Source organism: Rhincodon typus, chromosome 26 (assembly GCF_021869965.1).
Source record: "Rhincodon typus isolate 14 chromosome 26, sRhiTyp1.1, whole genome shotgun sequence".
Taxonomy (NCBI): Eukaryota; Metazoa; Chordata; class Chondrichthyes; order Orectolobiformes; family Rhincodontidae; genus Rhincodon; species Rhincodon typus.
In genome coordinates this window covers 35,425,303-35,449,386 of record NC_063357.1, presented here as the reverse complement: position 1 = coordinate 35,449,386, position 24,084 = coordinate 35,425,303, and the positions used below count along the sequence as shown (strand labels likewise).

At 40.4% G+C, this 24,084-nt stretch overlaps 1 protein-coding gene across 1 annotated transcript in view; it reads right to left on the bottom strand.

The window, feature by feature from the left end:
- LOC125486127 (huntingtin-interacting protein 1-like) overlaps positions 1-21,460 on the bottom strand; it is a gene marked incomplete at its 5' end in the record, with an annotated part of 25,554 nt that extends 4,094 nt beyond the window's left edge. Inside the window, 10 exons of the mRNA XM_048612383.1 lie at positions 1,324-1,432; positions 2,125-2,186; positions 5,196-5,319; positions 8,110-8,215; positions 9,681-9,781; positions 10,676-10,769; positions 17,055-17,113; positions 18,131-18,241; positions 18,918-19,054; positions 21,334-21,460. Of these exons, the coding sequence (XP_048468340.1) occupies positions 1,324-1,432; positions 2,125-2,186; positions 5,196-5,319; positions 8,110-8,215; positions 9,681-9,781; positions 10,676-10,769; positions 17,055-17,113; positions 18,131-18,241; positions 18,918-19,054; positions 21,334-21,460 (1,030 nt within the window). The remainder of the gene's footprint in view (positions 1-1,323; positions 1,433-2,124; positions 2,187-5,195; positions 5,320-8,109; positions 8,216-9,680; positions 9,782-10,675; positions 10,770-17,054; positions 17,114-18,130; positions 18,242-18,917; positions 19,055-21,333) is intronic.
- Between the last annotated feature and the right edge of the window lie 2,624 nt (positions 21,461-24,084).

The following is a 24,084-nucleotide window of genomic DNA, read 5'->3' as shown; positions in this document are numbered from 1 at the left end:
GATGCTGCCAGACCTGCTGAGCTTTTCCAGCAACTTTGTTTTTGTTCCTGATTTACAGCATCTGCAGTTCTTTCGGTTTTTACAGAGCAGGATTTACATGGTTAATAGTAGGGCCCTGGGGACTGTTGTCAGAGAGATCTAGAGGTTCAGGTACATAATTCTTTGTAAGTTGCGTCACAGGTAGACAGGGTGTTGAAGTCAGTGTTAGCACGCTTGGCTTCCTCAGTCAGAGCATCAAGTACAGGAGTTGGGACATCACATTATGGTTGTACAAGACATTGGTAAGGCCAAATTTGGACTACTACATACAACTCTGGTCACCCGGCTATAGGATGGAAGTTATTAAACTGGAAAGGATGCAGCGGAAAGGATGCAGCAGAATAGATGTATAAGGATGTTACCGAGTCTGGAGGGTTTGAGTTACAAGGAGAGGCTGGATGGGCTGGGACTTTTTTCCCTGGAGGCTGTGGGGTAACCTTATAGAGGTTTATAAAATCATGAGGGACATAGATAAGGTCAATAGCCAAGGTAGAGGAGCCCAAAACTAGAGGGCATGGATTTAAGGTGAGAGAGGAAAGACTTTAAAAAAAACATGAGGGGCAACGTTTTTACACAGGGTGGTGTGTATATGGAACGTACTGCTGGAAGAAGTGGTAGAGGAAGTACAATTACAAAATTTAAAAGACATCTGCATAGGTACATGGATAGGAAAGATTTAGAGGAATATTGGCCAAATGCAGGTAAATGGTACTAGTACAGTTTTGGAAATCTGGTTAGTATGGATGCGTCCGACCAAAGGGCCTGTTTCCGTGCTGTATGACTCTATTTCATATTTTCAGTATCCACAATATTTTGTTCTTCTATAATTCCCTGGCTTTCTTTTCAACACATTTCTTAAGCAATGAAGTCACATCTGTAATTTTTCAAACTAAAGGGCCAGTTCCAGAAGCACTTGGCAGATTATTGCTGAGCTATTTATAATTTCCTGCTTGCTTTAAAATCTTGAGGTAGTGATTTGTCAGTTATCAGTCTTCAGCATTTACTGCCATTACTTTTGCCGACTATGGAGGTTAGGCTAATTGACTGATAATTATTTGCACTGTTCCTTGCTGTAAATAATGGTAGAAAGTTAGCAACCTCCCAAAACTGTAAACAGAGGATATTGGAAAATGACAGTTAAAGGCCCTGCTGTTCCCTTCTTTGCTTTTCTTGGCAGCCTGGTGATTATTGACTTTTAAAGATGCTAAATGCCTTAATATTTCCTCTGTTATTCTGTTTAATCCATCCAAAATTTCACACTTCTCCTCTAGAAATAGCACATACCTTCGTCCCAGCCTTCAGAAACTCCAGCCAGCTCATAATGTTTTTTACGCAGTCCTCCCAAGCGCTGCCTCTCTTTCTGTAATTCACTCTCCAGTTCTAGAACACGAACCTTCAGGACAGAGGTAAGAACATTTGTCATTCAGACTACCTCCTGCACCATTCTGGTGCCACTTAAATTCTGCTAAAATCTGACTAGGACTAGGCTTAATGAGAGCGTAGGCTTGTTTTTATGCATATTACACTACAAAAGTGGAACAAGCAAAGTTCATTAAGCCTATTAACCCTATTCCTTCTGGATAGTTTATCTAACTTACCAAAACAGATCATCTCCACCAGTTTAATCTCCTCAGGAAAGGTTCTGCACACATATCTTACATAGAAATCAAACAAAACTGCAGAACATGCATCGATCACCACAGCTCTGCTGTCCTCAAAGCAACATCAAGAGAAGGTTAAATTATTCTCCCCTATACAGAGTTTTCATTCTTCAAATGTTAGCATGCTTGGTAGTATAGTTTCCAGGAAACTGCTAGCACAGCATGGATAGGAAAATGCTATTATTGTCTATCCCCTCATTTTACAAAACACTCAGATACCTTGTTTGGCTAAGTTCACTTTGATTGTAAGCTAAACTAAACCAACTACTTAATGTTAATTTCTTTGCAAGTACAAGTGTCAAACTGCAGTAAGAATACCATTTTGTTCCAAGAATATCAAAGATACAACTAGACAGACAATCTCATGATGTCAAGAAACTATTGGAAAGGATCTGAGTGTAATGCAAAAGCAGCTTTTTAGTACCTGTGAGTCCATCTCCTGTCGCTTGATTTGCGTCAGTGTCATGCTTGAGAAATCCATTGTGTCTGTAATAAAGAATGAAAATTATAGACAGATTGTTTGGACAAAAAAAAACTAAAGATATGTAAAAAGAAGAGGGCTTTCACTTGAATTTACTTTCTATTTCATAAAGCTGCTGATTTTTTGCTGGGGGACAGTTCTCTGTGTACTGAATGTTGTCCAACTGTTTGCTCAACTGGTCTGTCTTTCCATATAAGCCTACACATTGAAGCTATTCAAATCATAGGACATGAGAACAAAGTTTAATTCTATTCTCATCCAAAACGCACACACCTGCAGAAAGCCACTGGTTGGTCAGAAGAATGCTACACTGTTAGACTGATTACTCTGAATGCCAAATTGGCCTCCAGTGCACGCTCAGACAGGACTACTGGCACCATCGAAAAGCTTCAGGATGTGGCCCCGCATGTGCTGCCGACAATACCACATTCTGTGTGCAGTGATATCAGCACAAGTGTATTCACATACTGCCCATCTTTATTTCAAGTTAATCAGCTTCAACCAAATCCCCCATGTAGTCTTGGTCTTTCAACGGAGAGGCTCTTACCCAACATTCACAATGAAACAGAATGTGCCCTACCCTCACTATAGGAGCCATTTGTGCAGACAGAATGGCTTCGTACAAATGGATCATGTGCACAAAGTATTACTGGCACATACAGTGCAGTCATTTTGACTCCTCAATCCATCAGAGACAGTTGACTGTAGGAAAATAATGGAGGTGGGGTGTGGGTGTGGGTGAGGAGGTTACCTAAAGATATGATAGTGGCCTCAGGTCCTGAATAAGGGACTCAGGATCCAGGGTTAACCTTTAATGAGCCAGCAGCTTTCATCACTGACAAACGTTTGTGGCTTTATCTTTGCACATGCATGCTCCTTGCACCACCTTGGGGTGGCATTTATATGATTCACAGCCTTCAGAGAGGCATCATTGATCTAAAGTCCTTTGTGGAGTATACAAAAGATCCTTTGGCACTATTTTAAAGAGAAGGGGAGTCCTACCTGGTACCCTGCCCAGTATTTATCACTCAATGTCATTAAAAAGAAACAGATAAGATGACCGTTATCTCGTTTGCCCTTTTTTCTATATTAAAACTGACCACACATCAAAAGTACTAAACTGAGTCTAAAGTTACTTGCGACCTCCTGAGGTCATAATATGTGCTATAAAAAACACAAGAATTTCTTATTTAGTCATTGGAAGCAGAAATTCTGCCTCATTTTCCTCTCCCTAACTTGGAGATTGTCACCAACCCTTGTCTGAGACAAGGAAGTGCAAGCCAGCACAGAGCAGGGATTGAATCAGAACCTTTGTGGCCTGCATGACACATCACTTCGAAAATGCACAGAGTTTGAAAATGCATAGTTTCAGTAAGCAGCAAATAATTTCCTTGCTTGATGCACAACTTTGCATATAATGCAAAGGGACTCACACAGTACAAAATGTTGCTTGCAAGAACTTGCATTTATACAGTGCATATTACATCTATGCTTTTCATCCCAAATAATTCCACATACAATAAACTGTTCTGAACCATCCTTGATGACCATAAACAAGTGCTTGGTACACCATCACCCACACTCAGCAATGAGATAAGTGACCGGTTAGCCTGTTTTCTCGTGGCATAGATTAAGAAAGGAATCTTGATCAGGAAGGAAGAGAAATCCTTGTATCTATCGAACGCACCACAAGGAGGCATGGTTCTGTTTTATCTGTTGGACAATATTTCCAAAAATACAGAATTCTCTCCATAATAAAACCGAAGTGTTAGAGAAACTCAGCAGGTCTGGCAGCATCTGTGGGGACAGAAACGGAGGTAATGTTTTGAGTTCAATATGACTCTTCCACAAAACTCATTCTGAAGAGGAGTACACTGGACTCTAAACATTAACTCGGTTTCCCTTTCCATAAACGCTGCCAAACCTGACTTTCGACAGCGTTGTGCATTTGTTTCAGATTTCCAGCAGCTGCAATACTTTGCTTCCATCTGTGCATTCCCTCAACAGTGCACTGAAGTATCAGCCTGGTTGAAAGTCGTGGAATGGGGCTTAAATGAACAAGATTCGAATGGGGAGGCTTTAATCTTATCACAACGCCCAGGTTATAAATACCTTGTAAATATAGATACACAGCCTTATAAAAACACGCTCATGCTGACTTTACTCAAGACAATGAACTGAAGAGGACTACAAATCTGAGAACCTAGTTGGTTAGATTCTTTTCAAATGGGATATGGATTTGTCGCTAGCCCAGACTGATGTAATGAAAATCTCATTGCTCTGTAATCCTGTGCCAGTAAACCAGACTGCATTGTTGCACTTTAGTTCCTACCAAAAGCAAAACTAAGAAAGGTCAGAACTGTTGTCAAAGGTTGGGATATGGACATGATTGATACAGGGTAAATACAGTTCCCTCTACATCTAATCATCTTTTTGAACGTGTTTGATGCTGATACAAATCCCATTCCTTCATGTGAGAAACAGGAATAAAAGAATATATTAAAAAGTGACCAGTGTACTTTCACCAACTTTGATTTAATGGCTATTTTGATGTCCACTATTTGAATGATTTACAAATACTTATCCAGTTAATATGGGCATGGTGAATGATGAAATTTCATCAAACACTGCTCTGATCATTACTGATCCTCAAATCAGCTGTAATTCAGTCATGTGACTTCCAATGAGATAGCAAGAACTGCAGATGCTGGAGTCAGAGACAACACAGTGTGGAGCTGGAGGAACACAGCAGGCCAGGCTGCATCAGAGGAGCAGGAAAGTTGACGTTTCAGGTCAGGACCCTTCTTCTTTATTTCTGTGTTATATGTGACTTCCAATGTTCATGTTGCTGTTAAATCATTAACAATAAGCTTCTGCCTGCCTTACTTAATGCTCTGAATGTTTTCTGCATTTATTTCATATTTCCAGCGTTCGTAATATTTCACTTTGGATTTTGCAGAATGACTTCATGCTCGCTACTTTGTACTAAACTGCATGGTGAACAGTAAAACTACCTGTTTCCTCAATCTGCGATTTTCCTGATTTTGTGGAAGCCACTACACTGGCCGTGGCCTCATTTACTCCCTTAGACGCCTGCCGCAGTTTTCCAAGGTTAGCGTTGTCTTTATCTGCTTTCACCTATTAGAAAAGAACACAATTACAACATTTTGCTGTTGTACAGTCACAATCAATACACTGAGATCTTTCCCAATGCGTCAAAGTCTAAAGAAAGGTCAGCAGAGGTGTTCACAGATACAAATGAGATAAAGGCATTTTACTGAGCCCTGGAAAATAATCAATATTTTCCTTACGCACTTTGGGATGATAACTTTAAGACCATAAAACCATAAGACAGAGGAGCAGAAGTAGGCCATTCAGCTCATCGAATCTGCTCAGCATGCAATAAAATCATGCCTTATCTCATAATCCCTAACTCCATGTTCCTGCCTTTTCCCAATAGCTGTTGATTCCCTGACTAATTAAACATCTGTCTATCTCAGTCTTTTATGTACTTAATGACCCAGCCTCAACAGCCCTCTGTGTTAAGAGAATTCCACAGGTTCACAACCCTCAGAATAAATCTGTCTACATCTCTGCCTTACATGTGTGACCCCTTATCTGAGATATATGCCCTTTACTCTGACATGCCCTCTGGTCCTTATGAAACAAACTTTCTGCATCTATCCTGTCAAGCCCCCCCAAGAATCTTGTATGTTTCAATAAGGTTGCCTTTCATTCTTCTGTATTTCAATGAGTTCATGCCCAATCTACTCAACCCACCTCATAAAACAGTCCTTCATTACTTCGTACCAGCCTAGTGAACCTTTTCTGAACTGCGTCCGAAGTCAGTATATCTTTGGTTAGATAGGAAACTCAAGGCTGTTCACAGAATTCTCGCTACAGTCTGACCAGTGCTTTGCATAGTTTTCATAAAACCGCCCTACACTACATGCCCTTTGAAACAAAGGCCAAAATTCCATTAGCTTTCTCCATTACCCACTGAACTTGAATGGTAGTTTTTCATCATTCATAGATGAGAACTCACAAATCCCTTTGTTCTGTAGCTTTCTGCAGCCTTTCGCCAAACAAATAATATTGGGCTCCTCTAATCTTCCTGCCATATTGCAGAACCTCACATTTCCCCACATTATATTCCGGCTACCAAGTTTTTGCCGACTCACTGAACCTGCTTATATCCCTCTGCAGACTCTCTGCATCATACTCACCACTTGCCTTCCCATCTATTTTTGTGTCATCCACAAACATGGCTAGAGTAAATTGTTTCCTTATCCAAGTCATTAATACATATTGTAAATAATCATGGACCTAGCCCTGATCCCTGTTACAGTTACAGATTGTAACCAGTTGGCATCCTAAAAGTGAACCCTTATCCAAACTTTGTCTTCTATTCGTTAGCCAATCCTCTATCCATGCTAATATACTACCTTCAACACCATGTACTATCTTATTAAGGAACAAAATGTGTGGTATCTTATTAAACACTTCTGGAAATTCCAGATATATTTCATCCACTGCACCCCTTCATCTATCCTACTTGTTACCTTCTCGAAAGAATTCTAGTAAATTTGTCAGGCATGATTTCCCCTTCATGAAGCCACCTGCTTGATCATGTTATGTATTTCTAAATGCTCTGCTGTTACATCCTTTCTTATAGACTCTAACATTCTTCCATTAACAGATGTCCAGACAATTGAGCAATAGTTATCTGATTTTTTTGCCTCCCTCCCTTTTTGAACAGGGGTATTATACTAGCAGTTTTTCAATCATCTGGGACCGTTCCAGAATCTAAGAGTTCCTGAAAGATTCCCTGGGGGTGGCACGGTGGCACAGTGGTTAGCCTGCTGCCTAGCAGCATCAGGGACTTGGGGTTGTTCCCACCCTTGGCTGACTGCCTGTGTGGAGTTTGCACATTCTCCCAGTGACTGCGTGGGTTTCCTCTGAGTGCTCCAGTTTCCTCCCATGATCCAAAGATGTGCCAGTTAGGGGGACTGGCCATGCTATATTGCCTATAGTGTCCAGGGATGTGCAGGCTACACGGATGAGTCAAGGGAAATGCAAGGTTACAGGGGTTGGGTCTTGGTGGGCTGCTCTTCAGAGGGCTGGTGTGGATTCTATGGGCCAAATGGCCTGTTTTCACACTGTAGGTATTCTATGATTACTACCAGTGCATTTACTATCTCTGTAGCATCTTCCTTTAAAATCCTAAGGTGCAACCCATCAGTTACAGGAGACTAATTGGCCTTTGAACCCATTAGTTTCCTTAGTTAAATATATTGTATTCACTTCCTCCTCACCTTTTTCTCCTTGATTTAATAATTTTGGAATCCTATTAGTACCGTCTACCCCGTGAACTGATGTGAAGTATGTATTCAACTCCTCTGTCATTTCCTGAACCCCCATCATTACTTCCTTAGCCACATTCTCTAAGGAGTTTATGTTCACTGTGACTTCTTCCTTGTTCCTTGTTATATATTTAAAGAAGTTCTTGCCTTCTGTCTTGATGTTATTTGCAAGTTTAATGTCAAAGTTTATTTTCTCCCCTTTTTTTTGGTCAAGTTGTGTTAATTTATAAAACTTTTCCAATCCTCTGGCTTACTACTATAGTTCCATTTGTTCCCTTACTTATCACAATGGACCAAATACCACTCAATGTAACATAATGTCATGCTTGCTGGCCACCTATTTATCTTGTGGGATTTTATACCCATAAACACAATGAATATATAAAATTTCAGTAATTCTTATTTATTGCTCTTCAAAAGCCCTTTTCAGTTATTCATTAGAAAAGTTTTTATCTGCGTCCCCAAGTTTGATTGGTGCAGCCCCTTTCTGTTTTTCCACTTGCAATTTGAGTCATTGCTATTTTATAGATATGAGCTAATCACTGCAAAAAACATAACTGTTTACCTTGGAGGCAGCCACCAGCTGTGCGGTACTGGCTGCGATTTCATGAGAACAAACCATCAACTCTTCAAACTTCCCCTTTCCCTGGACAACCATGTCTGCAGCATCTCTGAAGAGAGAGATGAGAGAATGTTTGAATCCTAAGCAGCAAATAACTGCACATTTAAATAGAAGAGTAAAGACCACAGTCATAAAGCCATCGGCAAACATGAGCACAATACAAGGAGTCCTCACATATAGTGGTAGTTCCTTGGCTCAGAGTTACAAGTTAACGAGAAACAACTTCAAATATGTCCCCATAGAAATCAATATTAAAGACAGACTTAGGTTCCTTCCAAAACTTCTCAGCAATAAAAAGAAAATGTACACATTGAAGTAGCACACGTGTGTATTTCCAGTTGAAATGACTCATAAAATGAAATACAATAAATATAAAAAAATACATTTCAACTGAAAATTACACTGGAAAATTAACCAGACAGAAGTTGGTCAGTACAGGTAGCATCTAAGGTGCCAGGATACTGAAATACAACACAGTGTTGATCAGGAATCCATGGATAACAGGATAATGAACATTTATCTCTTCAACATAACTCCTATGACATTTAATTAATTTTGAATAACCGCTGTTGTGTTGCCTCTGTTGTGTTGTTTAGTAGATTATTGCAAATATTCACTGCCGTTGCATTAGGAAGCACTCAGATTTAAACCATGTTTTGCAGTGTTACTTGATGCATGGAAATTAGAACACAGAAACATGTTTCCTCCCTAATCCTGTAACCCTCTATTTCCTTTGTCTTCAGGCACCTATCGACTTAATTTCGAAACAACCTGTTCGGAGATGTTACCACACACCTCTGGAGCAGGTGGGACTTGAACCTGGGCCTCCTGGCCCAAAGGTAGGGACAATACCACTGTCCCACAAGAGGCCCCCAGACAGCCACCTACCTAACAGTTACTTAAATGTTGGGAACACCTTTCAACACTTGGTTCATGATTGAGTGCAACCTAATGGAGCAGTAATTGATCTGATTGGATCTGCCTTGTTTTTATGGGCAGGGGATGCTGGGTAATTTTCATTTTCTCAGTAAATACCTGCATAATAGCTGTACTTAAATACAGAAACTGGAAAACATTAAATTCTATCTTAAATTAAATTCCAGAATGTAACTACCTCTGTGATCCAGTTTCAGCATCAGCTCAGTGGTTAGCACTGCTGCCTAACAGCGCCAGGGACCTTGGTTCAATTCCACCCTCGGGCAACTGTCTGTATGGAGTTTTCACATTCTCCCCGTGTCTGCATGGGTTTCCTCCGGGTGCTCCAGTTTCCTCCCACAGTCCAAAGATGTGCAGGGTAGGTGGATTGGCCATGCTAAATTGCCCCGTAGTGTCCAGGGATGTTTAGGTGGGGAAATGCAGTGGTAGGGGAATGAAACAGGGTGGGATGCTCTTCAGAGAGGCGGTGTGGACTTGTTCGGCCGAATGGCCTGTTTCCACACTGTAGGGATTCTGTAATTCTATGCTATAGATGACTGTAAACAGGACCATGAACAAATAGCAACTGCAATACTTACACCAACACAGTGGCTCCCCAGCCTACAGCCTTTGATGCAGAGATGAGGCCTTCAGTCCACCTGGAGTTCTTGGCATAGAACTCTTTTTGAGATGCTGCCCCCTGTAAACCAGAAACATAATATTTATCATCATTTCTTCCTAATTTCTCTCCATTTTTCAAGAGGTGCTATGCCTTACTACACCTCACCCCTTACTGATCATCCCACAAACCAAAGGCTTTGCTGTAAAATCTCAAACTCAGCAGGAAGCAGGAATCTTGCAGACTTGCTTCAGGTGTGGATTTGTACCATGCCAAGTGGAGTATTTGAGGAAGTTCACCCATTATGATATATTTAAAGAGCAGGGAGGACAGATTCCATTACAAAAACCTGAATTGAGAAATTCAATGATCAGAAAGGGAGCATCATACTTGGCATTCCAAACAAGTGGCCTTCTGCCTTCACAAAACCAGAATAAACAGCTATTTTGGTAATCCAAGAAATTAATGAGGGTTTGGGGAGGTCATCGGCACATGAATCTTTGCATGACAGGGATTGAGGAATCACTGACGAGCAATTAAGGGCATCAGCCAATTTAATAATGCGTATTTATGGAGCATCTTCAACATATATTTATACAGCATCTGCAACAGAGCTGTCCTAGGCATTTTATCCGGGATAGGACTGTGGACAGGGGTGTATTTAGCAGCTAGGTCACTGACTTAGGTTTTTAAGGGTACTTTAAAGGAAGACAGAGGTGCAGAGGTTTAAGGAGAGGTTTCCAGCACTTAGTGCCTCAATGGTTTACAACAAGGTATCAATGAAAAAGTAAAGTGAGTCGAGAATGGACAAAAGGCCTGAGGTGAAAGGATGTGGGTTCCCACAAATATTGCAATAGTCTCATGATTCACAATGTTTCAAAAGCTTTCGATCAACTAACTGCCTTGCAATATTTTAACTCACATACAGTCCTGTCTACTGACCAAACTTCAGATTCATCAAATTTTTGCTCTTACCCTTCCACTCTCCACTATATCTCTCTGTAGATCCTTCGATGTCAGAACCAACATTTTAACTGCATGCATCAAGTCAGTGCAAGACTCAAGGATCCTACAGGAAATAAAAATACAGAATGCTTGTCAAATAATTTCTTCCTAAACACATGAAAACACCTCAAATAAAAACTTCCATTCCATTTAATTTTTCATGTGCTATGTCCTGGATCACAGAGGTTAATCAGCTCATGTCAATACCAGCTCCCAGCAACAGCAACTTGGTTAGAGCCACTCTCCTGCCCAGTCCCAATAGCTCTGCATTTCATTTCTATTCAGTCAATGATACAAATCCTATCTGGGAACAAACTTACTTCACTGGAAATTGAAGTAGTAGTTTAGATGGTAAACCCCCTTCCATTCCTTACCATGCCCAAAGTCATTATCAGTTCCTTGAGTTTAGGTTCTGCTAAAAGAAGAATAGCTTTAAACTAAAAGACAATTGAAGATTTTTGGCCTACATTGTCAAACTACTTTGGGACGCGAAGCAAATATTTCTTTGCTCTGATCACCCCAGCTTATTGAGTTGGTCTGTTTAAAGGGACCTCTCTATTTAAAGGCTTTAAACTTTCCTTCAATGTAAAGAACTTCCCCATCAACTTACATTTGTCATAGTCAGACTCTCAGTCTGAAAGGTACGCAGCATCAACTATTCATTTCACTTCTCCTCCTCCACACCAGACTCAGTAACACCAAACCAGCTCTACCAAAGAACCCCAGTATTTAAACAAAGATATTTCAAAGGAAAAAAATCAGAAAGCAGGCACTTGTTCGATATTCAAATCACCCAAGTTCCTGATGGGAATTTGTTTGCACTCCAACATAATTTGAATACACAGACCACCGTTAAAATAACAAAGTTTCCTCAACATCTTTTACAGAAGCATTCCCAAACAAAGTTTCACACAATGGTATATTGGCCGTACGAGGTTGGTGACCCAAAGGTTTGGTCTAAGCAGTAGGTTTAAGGAGGTCGAGGATGAAATTGAAAGGGTCTGTTGCGTAGGCAGCTGAAGATATGGTCACCAACTGAGGATTGAGTAAATTCAGAACTGGAAGCATGCAGGGGCCTCGGAGAAATTTAAAGCTCAAGGAGATTGTAAGAAAGAGAGGAGTGAAGTGATAGAAGAATGTAAATACAAGGATCTGAATCATAGTATTGCTGTACCAGGTCCTAATATAGGTAAGAGAGTACAAAAGCAATTGACAAATAAGACTCCGCGTCAGTTCAGGTAAAACTAGTAGCTTTAGGTGAGCTCAAGTTCATGGAGGGTGTGTTGACCAGGGGAGCATTGGAATAGTCCAGTTTAGAGGTTAGAAAGACATGGGGTGAGGTTTCAGCAGCAAATGAGCTGAAGCAAAGGTGGTAACCAGCAATATTAAATAGATAAATATCTTGGTGAAAGACAGAATACAGAATCAGGAATCCAGCTTTGCCTCAATTGGGATGCTAAGATTGCAAATTGTCTGGTTCAGTCTCAGATAGTGGCCAAGGAAAGCAATGAGATTATTTTATTCTTTCATGGAATGTGAGTGTTGTTAGCAAGGGTAGAATTTGTTGCCTATCTCTAATTGTTCTTGGACTGATTGACTTGCAAGGTTGTTTCAGAAGGCAGGAAAAAGTCACCAACATTGCAGTGGGTCTGAAGTAACATGTAGGCCAGGTTGTGCAAGGATGTCAGATGTCCTACCCTAAAGGACATGAGTGAAGCTGATGAGTTTTACAAAAATTCATGGTAGTAATCAAGATCATTATTATTAAGACTTGCTTTACATTTCAGATCTATTAATTGCATTTACACTGCTGATGTGATGGAATTTGAACCCAAGTCCCCATAGAATTTATCTGCACCTTTGTATTACTATTCATTGATATTGTCATAACACAACCAAAAATCCATAAGATAATCAACAATCAAAGGAAGATCTCCCAAATTGGTGGTTAGGAATGAAGTTTGTGTCAGAGCCCTAAAACAATGGCTTTGGTCTTATTAGTTAGTTGGGAAAAAAAATCTGCTCATCCAAAGAAGCAGCAAGACAAATCATAGAGGTGAGGTACAGCCGAGGGATTTCTGTGAATGAGACACTACTTTTGAATGATGGTTTGAAAGACAGGAATGTACGTAAGAATTAGAAGGGACTAGGTTTAGGTCTCTTGGGAACACCAGCGGTAAAAATGTCAGAGCAGGAAGCAAAGCCATTACAGGTGTTTCTCTGACAATGGCTGAAGATAGAAGACCATAAGACGTAGGAGCAGAAATTAGGCCATTCGGCCTATCGAGTCTGCTCCACCATTCAATTATGGGTGATAAGTTTCTCAACCCATTCTCCCACCTTCTCCCCATAACCCTTTGATCCTCTTAACAATCAAGAACCTATCTATCTTTGTCTTAAATGTACTCAAGGACCTGGCCTCCACAGCCTTCTGCGGCAATGAATTCCATAGATTCACCACGCTCTGGCTGAAGAAGTTTCTCCTCATCTCCATTCTAAAGGGTCTTCCCTTTACTCTAAGGCTGTGCCCTCGAGTCCTAGTCCTTCCTGCTAATGGAAATATCTCCCCAATTTCCACTCTATCCAGGCCTTTCAGTGCTCTGTAAGTTTCAATTAGATCCCCCGTCGTCCTTCTAAACTCCATTGAGTACAGACCCAGAGTCCTCAAACATTCCTCATATGTTAAGCCTTTCATTCCTGGGATCATCCTCATAAAACTCCTCTGGACCCGCTCCAGATCACCACTAACGCCTCCACTATCTCTTCAGCTATCGCCTTAAGACTCTGGGGTGTAGTCCATCGGGTCCAGGTAATTTATCCACCCTTAGACCTTTCAGTTTTTGTAGCACCTTCTCCTCGGTGTTGGCTACCATACTCACCTCTGGCCCCCGCCGACTCTCTTGAATTTTTGGGATGTTACTCATGTCTTCCACTGCGAAGACTGAAGCAAAGTACTTGTTCAGTTCCTCTACAATTTCCTTGTTCCCCATGACTACTACTCCAGCTTCATTTTCCAGCAGCCCATTGTCCACTTTTGCCTCTCTTTTACCCTTTATATATCTAAAGAAGCTCTTACAATCTTCTTTTATGTTACTAGATAGCTTACCCTCATATTTAATCTTCTCCCTCCTTATTTCTTTTTTAGTTGTCCTCTGTTGGTCAATCCCCTGGCTACTCACTGCCCTTCGCTGCATTATATGCTTTCTCTTTTGCTTTTATGCTGTCCCTGACTTTCCTTGTCAGCCATGGTTGCCTTGTCCTCCTTTTAGTGTGCTTCTTTTTCCTAGGGATGACTTTTTGCTGTGTCTCCCGAATTATTTCCAGAAACTCCTGCCATTGCTGTTCTACTGTCTTTCCTAGTTAATTCTGCCCAGCTCCTTCGTCATGTCTCTGTAGTTAAGTTTATTCAACTGCAATACTATTAACATCCGATTCCAGCTTCTCCTTCTCAAATTGCAGAGTAAATTCATCATATTATGATCACTCCCTCCCAAGGGTTCCTTCACCTTAAGCTCCCTTATCCAGTCTGCCTCACTACACATCACTAAATCCAGAATTGCCTGTTCCCTAGTGGGGTCCACCACAAGCTACTCCAAAAAGTCATTTTGTAGACATTCCACAAATAAGAATGGAACTAGGTAAGCACAGTCCCATCCAACCGGATTAGAGGATGCAAAAATGTCTAGCTTCATACTTTGTATGTTTTGTGAATTGGAATTCTAAATGCAAGATAAATGGGAGAAGAACAAAAATCTGGGCTTGAGAAACTGGCAAAAATCCATAAGATAATTATGGATTTAAAGGAAGACGATGTCCATTTAAGGGAGTTACAATTAGAGGTTTGGAAACAATAAACAACATGTGGTTCTATCTTTGCTTAGGAATGGAACCAGTGAGTCTGGTTAGCTTGTGGCAGTGCCATTAGAGATTGAAATTATTCATGTAATATTCCAGATCAAAAGCAGGTCAAAAGCAACTGATAAATAAGGCAAGTATCTATATCTATTCAGATCAGGTTTGGAAATTGTAGCTAATTAGTTGAAATCTCTATCTAGGATATCCCAAGCGTGCCACCTTAGCGAGGGTAGAGGGGGTAGGATTCTCAGAACTACAGTTTTGGGTATATGTGTGTGATTGCTCACAGAATACAGGCAGTTTATGTCTGGAGCGAGAACAGCCCGGAAACAAAGTGAGAAAGCTGCCAGGAGTTGTAGATCACTAAGCTAAATAGTAGTGAAGCCCATGCTTCAGCTGGAGAGTCCACAAATATGAGGTGTTTTAAGACTGTTGCCTGGCCCAATGCTAGGTGGAAGGACACCAAGAAATCTCATATCTCAGAGTAGGAACACTGAGGTGAATCAAAGTGAATTACTAAGAGCTGTGGCACACCTTAGTTTGGTTCAAGAGAAGTGATAGAACCCTCAAGAGCCTTGAAAGTGCAGGAGGAAACTCGTGTGGAAATAAAAATAGAAAAATACCTGTTGAGATTTTCAGTCTTAGAAAGTAAGTGCTTATAACACATTTAGTGTTACGCTTAAGTTTAATTCTTGCAATTTGTTAAGTCCTTTAATTTGTTTAATTCCTGTACAGAAAAGGTCTTGTTTAAAACACAAAACCTAGTGTAATTCTTTCAATTAATAAAACAGTTTGAATTTCTTTTAAAATTCACTGATATCCCTTGAGATCATAACAAGACAGGCATTGTAGGAGAATGGCAGAGCAAATCTATGGCAAAAGTTACAGACTTTGAAAGATGTATTCGGTCAGTTTACTACAGTTACACAATGTCATGCGTGACTTTGATCCGGGACATTTTAGTACGGTGCCAGTGGCAGAAACAAAATGGTGGTGGTGGTTTGGGGGTGGGGGAGGTGGGCTTCAAACATTAAACTGCACGATCGATGGGCACACATATAGAAGGTAACACATTCAGTGATCAGGGATAGGAAGGAAAGGTCATAGATGAGACAGTAATTTTCAATGGCAAGGAAGTCAGGTTTTTTTTTGTTAAAGAAGAGAGTGACAACAACAGATTTAAAGAGGTGTGGGGAGGAGGAAGTCAGTACTTAGGGACCATGAACAAAAGTGGCTGTGTAGCAGATTTTTGAAAAAAGTTTTGAGGGAACAGAGTTAGGTCTCACGGACAAAATGAGCACAGAGAAAACATGGAGTTGAATAAGAGAGAAATTAAATAGAGGTGCAAACCCAGAGTCAGGGAAAAGAGTTACACTCTCTTTAGTCCAAAGGGCTGGATTCAAATCCTACTCAAACTGGCAGGATCTTTCACCCTTTTCTAGAATTTCAGGGGAATGGAGTTTTAAGAAGACATGAGTCAGATACCCAGTAGTAAACCTAAATCACTCTGGATTTCTTACTCTGTCTACTGATGTATGTTAACTAACTTCCTGATGCATACACAGGAAGAATGGATCAAGTGCACAAAGGCCATCAACACCTGTGGAGAGAAAACTGGGGACAAGAGATATTAAAACTGGCAGATTGTTCTGAGGCTGAAGATGAACACGGCCATTTGCAAACCATTACAGCAGAAAGGAAGAAACTACTCATTGAATATAGTGCAAATTACAATAGAATCAAGAACAATAAGGCTACAGTAACTTTAATATGAATATAGTGCAAATTACAATAGAATCAAGAACAATAAGGCTACAGTAACTTTAATATTTATAGCAGCAGTAAATATAATATGACTTATGTCTTGGAATGTTACACAACGGGACTGAAGAGGAACTAAATTAATCCATTGTAATTCTGGGCAATAGGAGGGCATGGGAAATGAACTAGTCAGTGGAATTTTGAGCAGTCTGAAAATGGATAATGAACAAGTCTATTATAGGCTATACAATGAAAGTGAATTAAAAATGGATTAGACACAGTATGTTGGATTCTAGACTTTTGAAGTTCTGTGCAACGTACTAAATGACATGTGGACTAGTCCAACAGTGTAATTGAATGGTAATGATTTAAAATGGGAATTCTGTTAAACAGAAACCACTATTATGGAGATGGGCCAGCTTGACATTTTGACTTTGGTTTGGGTCCATTTACAGCAATACATTGAAGAAAAACATGTTTTTTGCTTGGTGAAACTATTAATTTTGGGTTACAAAATAATAAAGACCACAATAAATGACAGTAGGACTCAAAGTAATCCTTTCTCAGGCTTTTTAATTTTTCTTACTCGGGTTTTGATATCTAGGGCTTTTTGTGTAGGAAGCTCACATTGAAACTGCATAAAATCACAGGCATTTGACTGTGGAAGTGCCCTTAATGTCACCCATGCTTCTTGTAGACTTCTATAAATTCATGCATCTTTGAAAGCACTTGCCTCTCATTCACCTCCAGCTTCACACCCGTGTCTCCTGCTCTTGACTTGCTCAGCATTTCCTGGTTACAAGGTTTGAGAAAAGAAATCCTGTTTTAACCAGCAGCTCTGAAATACAACAGCAGAACATTGCCCTGCTCCAGCAATAAGCCAGGGAAAGGCTGGTGTCTGTTTTATTTTCCTGAAAAGCCATGGAAGTATTAGAGCAAGTTCTGGATCATGTCATACCATACTGAAGACTGAACTCATCTACCTCTTGCTACTATCATGTTAAAAAGTATGCATGAGATGAGGCTCACTAAGTATATACACAAGTAGCTCCAGAACATTGCTGTCAACTTCTACCAAACAAGCGAGACACAGTTATGTACAGAACAGAATGCAGTTTATATAAACAGAACTTACAGCACAAATCAGCAATATTACAAGGAGTTCTTAGTGCCTTCATTTCCTTAGAACATTGCAGGTCTTCCCACCTTTATTAAAATTTCCCATTCCCCTTCCTGACTTCCGTAGCTTTCCTCTATGAAGCAGCACATAACATGTATAGTCGGAGAGTATTTCTGCAACAAATCTTTGTGTCGACATTGCAAAAACATAAAAATTCTGCAGGGAAAAGGTATTCCCTGTCTATTAAATTAAAAACAACTTCATTTCTGATTTTCCCCAGTTGTCTTGGATTTCCTCACTGCTTACGCTGCATGCAGAAGATTTTCTTGCCGCACACTTAAGCAAAGCATGATCATACCCTACTGTCCAGGCCAGGCTATCCCCTCGAGACCTCATGATCTGTGTCTCCCTAGTGAAGTACAGTAAGTTTGACCAGAGAACTGGACAACCCATAGGAAGAATGTCTCAATCCAGATGATTCCCCATTACAATATCCTTTCACACATTTGAATTCATAGTTCTCTTCACTTACGTAACTACTTTCTCTCTTCCAATAACTTAGTCTCGAAGTGCATCAGAATTGAGAGCTTTTGTACATATCAATAGCACTCTGGCCAGCTAATGAACTAATTTTTTTCTCCTGATACATCTCTAATAGCTTATCTAATGAACTTAATGACACAAATTACCTCAATCCGTGTAGTAGCAGCTTCAACAGCTGCTGATGTGGCAGCCATCTCCTGTTCCACCAGATCCCCCAGCTCTTTTTGTTTGATGTCTCTTCCTTTAGGCCTCAGCTCCTAAAAAATCACATACAGCCATCAATAACACTGCAGAGAGTGCACAGCAATTGATGGAGGAGGTGTTCAACTTGGTCAGTCCAGAACTAAAACAGTTCCTTGAGCTTTTCAGCAGAGATTTGAATCTAGAGCGGCACTTTAGCTTATACATCTGAGAGTCATAGGTTTGATTCTAGTTTCATGCTGAACTAGCTAGGGAGCAGTTTGGCTGATGCAGTTGGTCTCTACATCCCTGATTTAGAAGAGGTGGAACCTTAAAAATAAAAAAAAAATCAATCACTGTTCATGTCCCTGATTCCTAATGGAAACCACATCAATATAGGTTTGGCTCTCAGGCTACAAGAGCTACTGATGAGTTCTCAGTATGGCTGCTTGGGCGAGAGACTGGTTGGTATCCAATAACTATGGAATTGAACACCATCATGGGTAAGTGTCTCAGAAATGGAGGGGGAATATTAGAGGGCAATCATTCCATTGGGATTGTATTAGTTTTGCAGCAATAGTGGACAGAGAAACAGAATTAACATTGCAGGATCTCTCCCACAGTATTTCAACTTTACACTCTGTGAGCAAAATTGACAGCATGGAATGAATCATGAGGGTGCTTGATGATGTGCTTTAGTCCTCAGCCTATCCAATATTTTACTCAAATTTAAAGAGAAGGTTAACCTCTTACCTCTCCTATTGTGTTTATCTGGTTCAGACTTTCTCTCACTTTTGTGCAATCTGCACTGCTCAAAGTTGTGGTGTCCTTCAAACTGGAAAAGTAGGAAAGTACCTCACTACCGCATTGCTTGCACGCTTCCAACAGACCTGGCAGTGAGGAAACAGAACCAACATAAGGTGTGGGCAATATCATACAACCACAAAACTTCAATTGCAATCAAACATATCCTGTTGACAGGGCTTTTATTCAAAGGTCAGTTACATGTTTCTCCTTCCTTGCTCAACATGGTTGTAATGATATTGAACTAAAGGAGCTTCTTTGAAGCTGTGGGTTAAGGAATGACAAAGATCAGTCAGCGTCCCTGCACCTTAGGTTATACAGTGTTTCTTGATTATTGAACACTGGAGCAAAGTTTAGCTGTGGCCAAATAGCCTGCTAATATTCCTAGTAAGGACTTAAATCCAAAAGCAGCTATTTGGATGAGGTACCACGTACTACTATCAGCTAATTGACAGTCCACAGTATGAAATCAATGACAGCAAAATACAAGGGGAAATAAACTGGGCAGTAAAATCAAAATAAAGATGCTCACTGACTTGATTACTTCTGCCATAGATTCTCTTTTCAATAATATCTAACTAGGATCAAACAGAATCAGAATATGTAACAAATAAACTAGATTTACCTCACAACTTACTACTTATTTTTGAGCAAAAGCAGAAACCACATTTAACATATTTATAAGTAAACCACCCCTCAGGAGCTACTGATACTTAAGTCGGTCAGAAAAGGCTGCATCATATCAAAGCCATCAAAATTCATGATGATGAAATGTCGTAAGAAATTAATCACAGAGAAAAACAGGGAGGGAGTATCAGTGGGGAAGGCAGAGAAAAGAGGGCTGAGGACTGAGAAAAGGTCAGTGTGAGACTGCGGTAAAAAAGGGAGGCAGGCTGAGAAAAGAGGGGATTCCAAGAGGAAAGAAGGAAAAAAATTTGAACAGAGAAAGAAAATGAGAAAGAATAGGAAGAAACAGTCATCCTATGCTTGAAGTAAGCGACCCATTACTAAGCCAATGCTGATTTGGTTGATACGAACCAAGGTGGTACGACAGGAATAAAGTGCCATTCCAACGTGTGGCCACCCAAGCTGAGCTGACACTGTTGTTACTCTGATGATGAGGAGCATCCACTGCTGTCCAAGTTGTAATTGTACCTGCATCCACCACTTTCTCTGGCAGTTCATACCAATAACCACTCTCTGTAAAAAAGGTTGTCCCTCATATCCTTTTTCCTCTCACCTTAAATATATGCCCCCTAGTTTTAAACAAAACCCTTGTTCTTTACCCCTCAACTGATAAGGTCCCAAATAAGGTCACCCCTCAACCTGTTACATTAGTCCTAAATATGGAGCCTCAGCCCACACTATCATATACTCCTTTGGATAAAACGCCTCTCATCCTTGCTGCTAACATTTCTAAATAACATGCCCAATACCTTCCTTTGGATCTACTCATTATTTTAAATAATTCAGTGGTGATTAGTTCTTAAACTATTTAGTAACATTATCTATCCCATCCAATTAAATACAAAACATAATTTTTGTTTTATTCAGAGACCCACTGAGTGCTGAAGTTAAGAATTTATTTCTGTCTTCCCCTCAATTTCTTCTCTCAAAATGAAGAGATGGCTTTTTCGGTCCTTACAGCCAAGTGGTCATTCTTCATGAATTAACCTAGACAGTGAGCTATTACAAGATGCCTGATCATGGGTGGGACTCACAGCTAAGGTCAACCATGTTGTGAACCAATGTCCACAAACAAGTACACTGCAATGAGAGTTAGTTAGATGGTAATGACTGATTTTTCTTGTGTAGCTCAAAAGAACCAGATCAATTGTAATAATAATACCTGACGCTGTGAGTGAAATCAGTCAACTTAGCACAGGACCTTTTAGACGTGGTAATGGTGTCTTTCGGATTTTTGAAGGGATTTAATTATAAAGTAAAACTTTATAATTAAATAATGGCTAACAATCCAAAAGAAAGGGTATACGTGGCAGAACTTGATGAGATATGGAACATATTTGCAAAGTGACACAGCACATTTCAGGCATATTCCCTCTTGTTTGCATATATTATCCTCCTTTCATTTAGGTTATGACCAAAGTATCAGGATTTTACCTGGTGACACCCTGCTGACTTCAGATCACTGTTTAGTGAGAACCCTCTTTAATGGCACAAGTTCAAGATACAGGATGATAGATTGTCTCGTCAGTAAAATCTGCTGTACTTTCTAGAAACCAAGAGTCAAGCTTCGGTAAGCATCACAGCACTTGTGTTGTGACAGTGCAAGCTGGTTGACTAAAGTAAACTGCTGCTTTTTGAAGCCACTTACATGCAAGGGCAGATTGAGTACGTTACTTACGGTCTGCCTGCTCCATTGGCACCATGTGGGAGGTGGCACTACCCTGGACAATGGTGTCCCCCATCAAATGGGTAAAAAGGGTAACTGACTGCAAAAGGTTTCTGACATCTGGGAAAACAAAAGCAAAAAATTGATTAGGAAAGGATCACAGAATAAGGCCAATGATAACAGCTAACTCAAGAGACCCAAAATACTCTTATGTCTTCTTTATAAATCATTTCTACCCTTCCTGCCCTGTAGGCACTAACCAGACTCTTGCAAGCACACAGTTCTGTGGGTGTCAGCCACTCTTCAGCACGTGTAGTCACTTCTCATGCAAGATCTTAGAGAATGATAATGGTAGGCCTAGTGGTATAATCACTAGACTATTAATCCAGAGACCCAGATATTGTTCTAGGGACCTGGTTCGAATGTCCCCCATGGCAGATGTGGAATTTGAATTCAATAATAATCTGGAGATAAGAATCTAATGACGACCACGAAACCATTGTCGATCATCAGGAAAAATTCCATTTGGTTCACTAATGTCCTTTAGGGAACGGCCCACAGCAATGTGGGTTGACTCTTAATGCCCTCTGAGCAATTAGGAATTGCCATAAATGCTGGCCCAGCCAGTGATGTCCACATCCCATGAATGAATTTTTAAAAAATCTTTGCAGTGCATCTGATAACGCACGTATGCGCTGTCCAGCAAAAATTGAATCATAATACTGGCAACCCTGCTTTATGAACTTACGAAAGCTCATATTTACAAAATCTCCTTTTACTATTAAGGATCTGACATATGAATGTGTACTCGCACTTATGGACAGCTATTTTATGTCACACTGTGTTCTGACTTGCGTAAAAATTGACTTCTGAACATACTCAAGAACAGAACCCATTCATAACCCAGGGACTGCCTGTATTCAAGAACAGGAGCAATTCATTCATATTTCCTCCCTTAACCACTATTTTTGATTGATGTGCATTTGTCAACAAATACATAAATGCAATACATCAATACATCAATGCAATGATCTTAAAATTTTCCTAAGGGTATCCTTTAAACATAGCCAGTATTCTGGCAGAACTGACAGATATGCAGAAAGGCTAAGAACAGTGAACACCAGTGGAAGCAAGGTGTTTCAAAGGCAAGAGAAGCAGATGCTTTTCAGAAGGACAGATAGACGTGCAACTCCTCAACTGACTACAGAAATCAGTTCTCTGTATAAAAACAGAAAGTGCTGGAGAAAGTACTAAAAAACTGAGAGATTGAGGGAATCAATTACCATTTGACACAACTGGCGGCTGCAACTGTCAACAAACCAAACTTAGTGGCAGTGGCACTAATACAGTAGTTTGAGATAATTACACCAAAAATTGGAGGAATTATTCTGACTAATGTTTATGGAATAATAACAGTGGTGCAGTGATACATTGACATAGCCATACACCAGTATTTCTACAACCAGCAGCTTTGACTAACTAATTGATGTCTCCTGATCAAAAATTTAAATTCAGTTAATAAAACAAATCAAGCATAAAAAGCAAGAATAAATAATGTGGCCAGGTAACTACCCTAGATGTCATAAAAACCCAACTGGTTCATTGATATCCTTAAATCTGCCAATGTTGGTCTGTATATGATTCCAAACCCACAGCAACATGCTTCAGTCTTAACTGCACTCTGAAGCGGCTGTGTAAGTGCCTCAATTGTGATGAGAGTAATTAGGCAAGGCAATAAATGCAGCCTTGGTCAGCGATACCCACATCCCATCAATGATCAAAAAAAACTGGAGAGTAAAATGAAGGAGCTTTCTTGAAAAATCCAAAGTATACAAACATAGAAGATAGGAGCAGGAGGAGGCCATTCGGCCCTTTGACCCTGTTCAGCCATTCTTCATGATCATGGCTGATTGTCCAACTCAAATTCTAATCCTGCTTTCTCCCCATAACCTTTGATCCCATTCACCCTAAGTGCTATATCTAATCACCTCTTGAATACGTTCAATGTTTTGGCATCAATTACTTCCTGTGGTAATGAATTCCACAGGCTCACCACTCTTTGTGTGAGAATGTCTCCTCATCTCTATCCTAAATCATTTACCCAGAATCCTCATGCTGTGACACCTGGTTCTAGACACATCCACCTTCGGGAACATCCTCCCTGCATCTACCCTGTCCAGTCCTGTTAGAATTTTATACATCTCTATGAGATCACCCCCCCCCCATTCATCTGAACTCTAGTGAAAACAATCCCAGCCTAGTCAATCTCTCCTCGTACGTCAGACCCACCATCTCTGGAATCAGCCTGATAAATCCTCGCTGCACTCCCTCGAGAGGAAGAGCATCTTTCCTCAGGAAGGGATACCAAAACTGCGACAATATTCCAGGTTGAAATCTCACCAAGGCCCTGTACAACTGCAACAACACATCCCTGCTCCTGTTCTCAAAACCTCTCGCAATGAAGGCTAACATACCATTTGCCTTCCTTACCGCCTGCTGCACCTGCATGCTTACCTTCAGCGACTGGTGCACAAGGACACCCAGGTCCCACTGCACACTCCCCTCTCCCAATTTACAGCCATTCAAGTAGTAATCTGCCTTGCCTTCTTGTTTTTGCTTCCAATGTTAGAAACCTCACATTTATCCAAATTATACTGCATCTGCCATTGATTTACCCACTCACCTAACCTGTCGAGATCATGCTGAAGGAACTCTGCATCCTCGTCACAGTTCACCCTCCTACCCAACTTGGTATCATCTGCA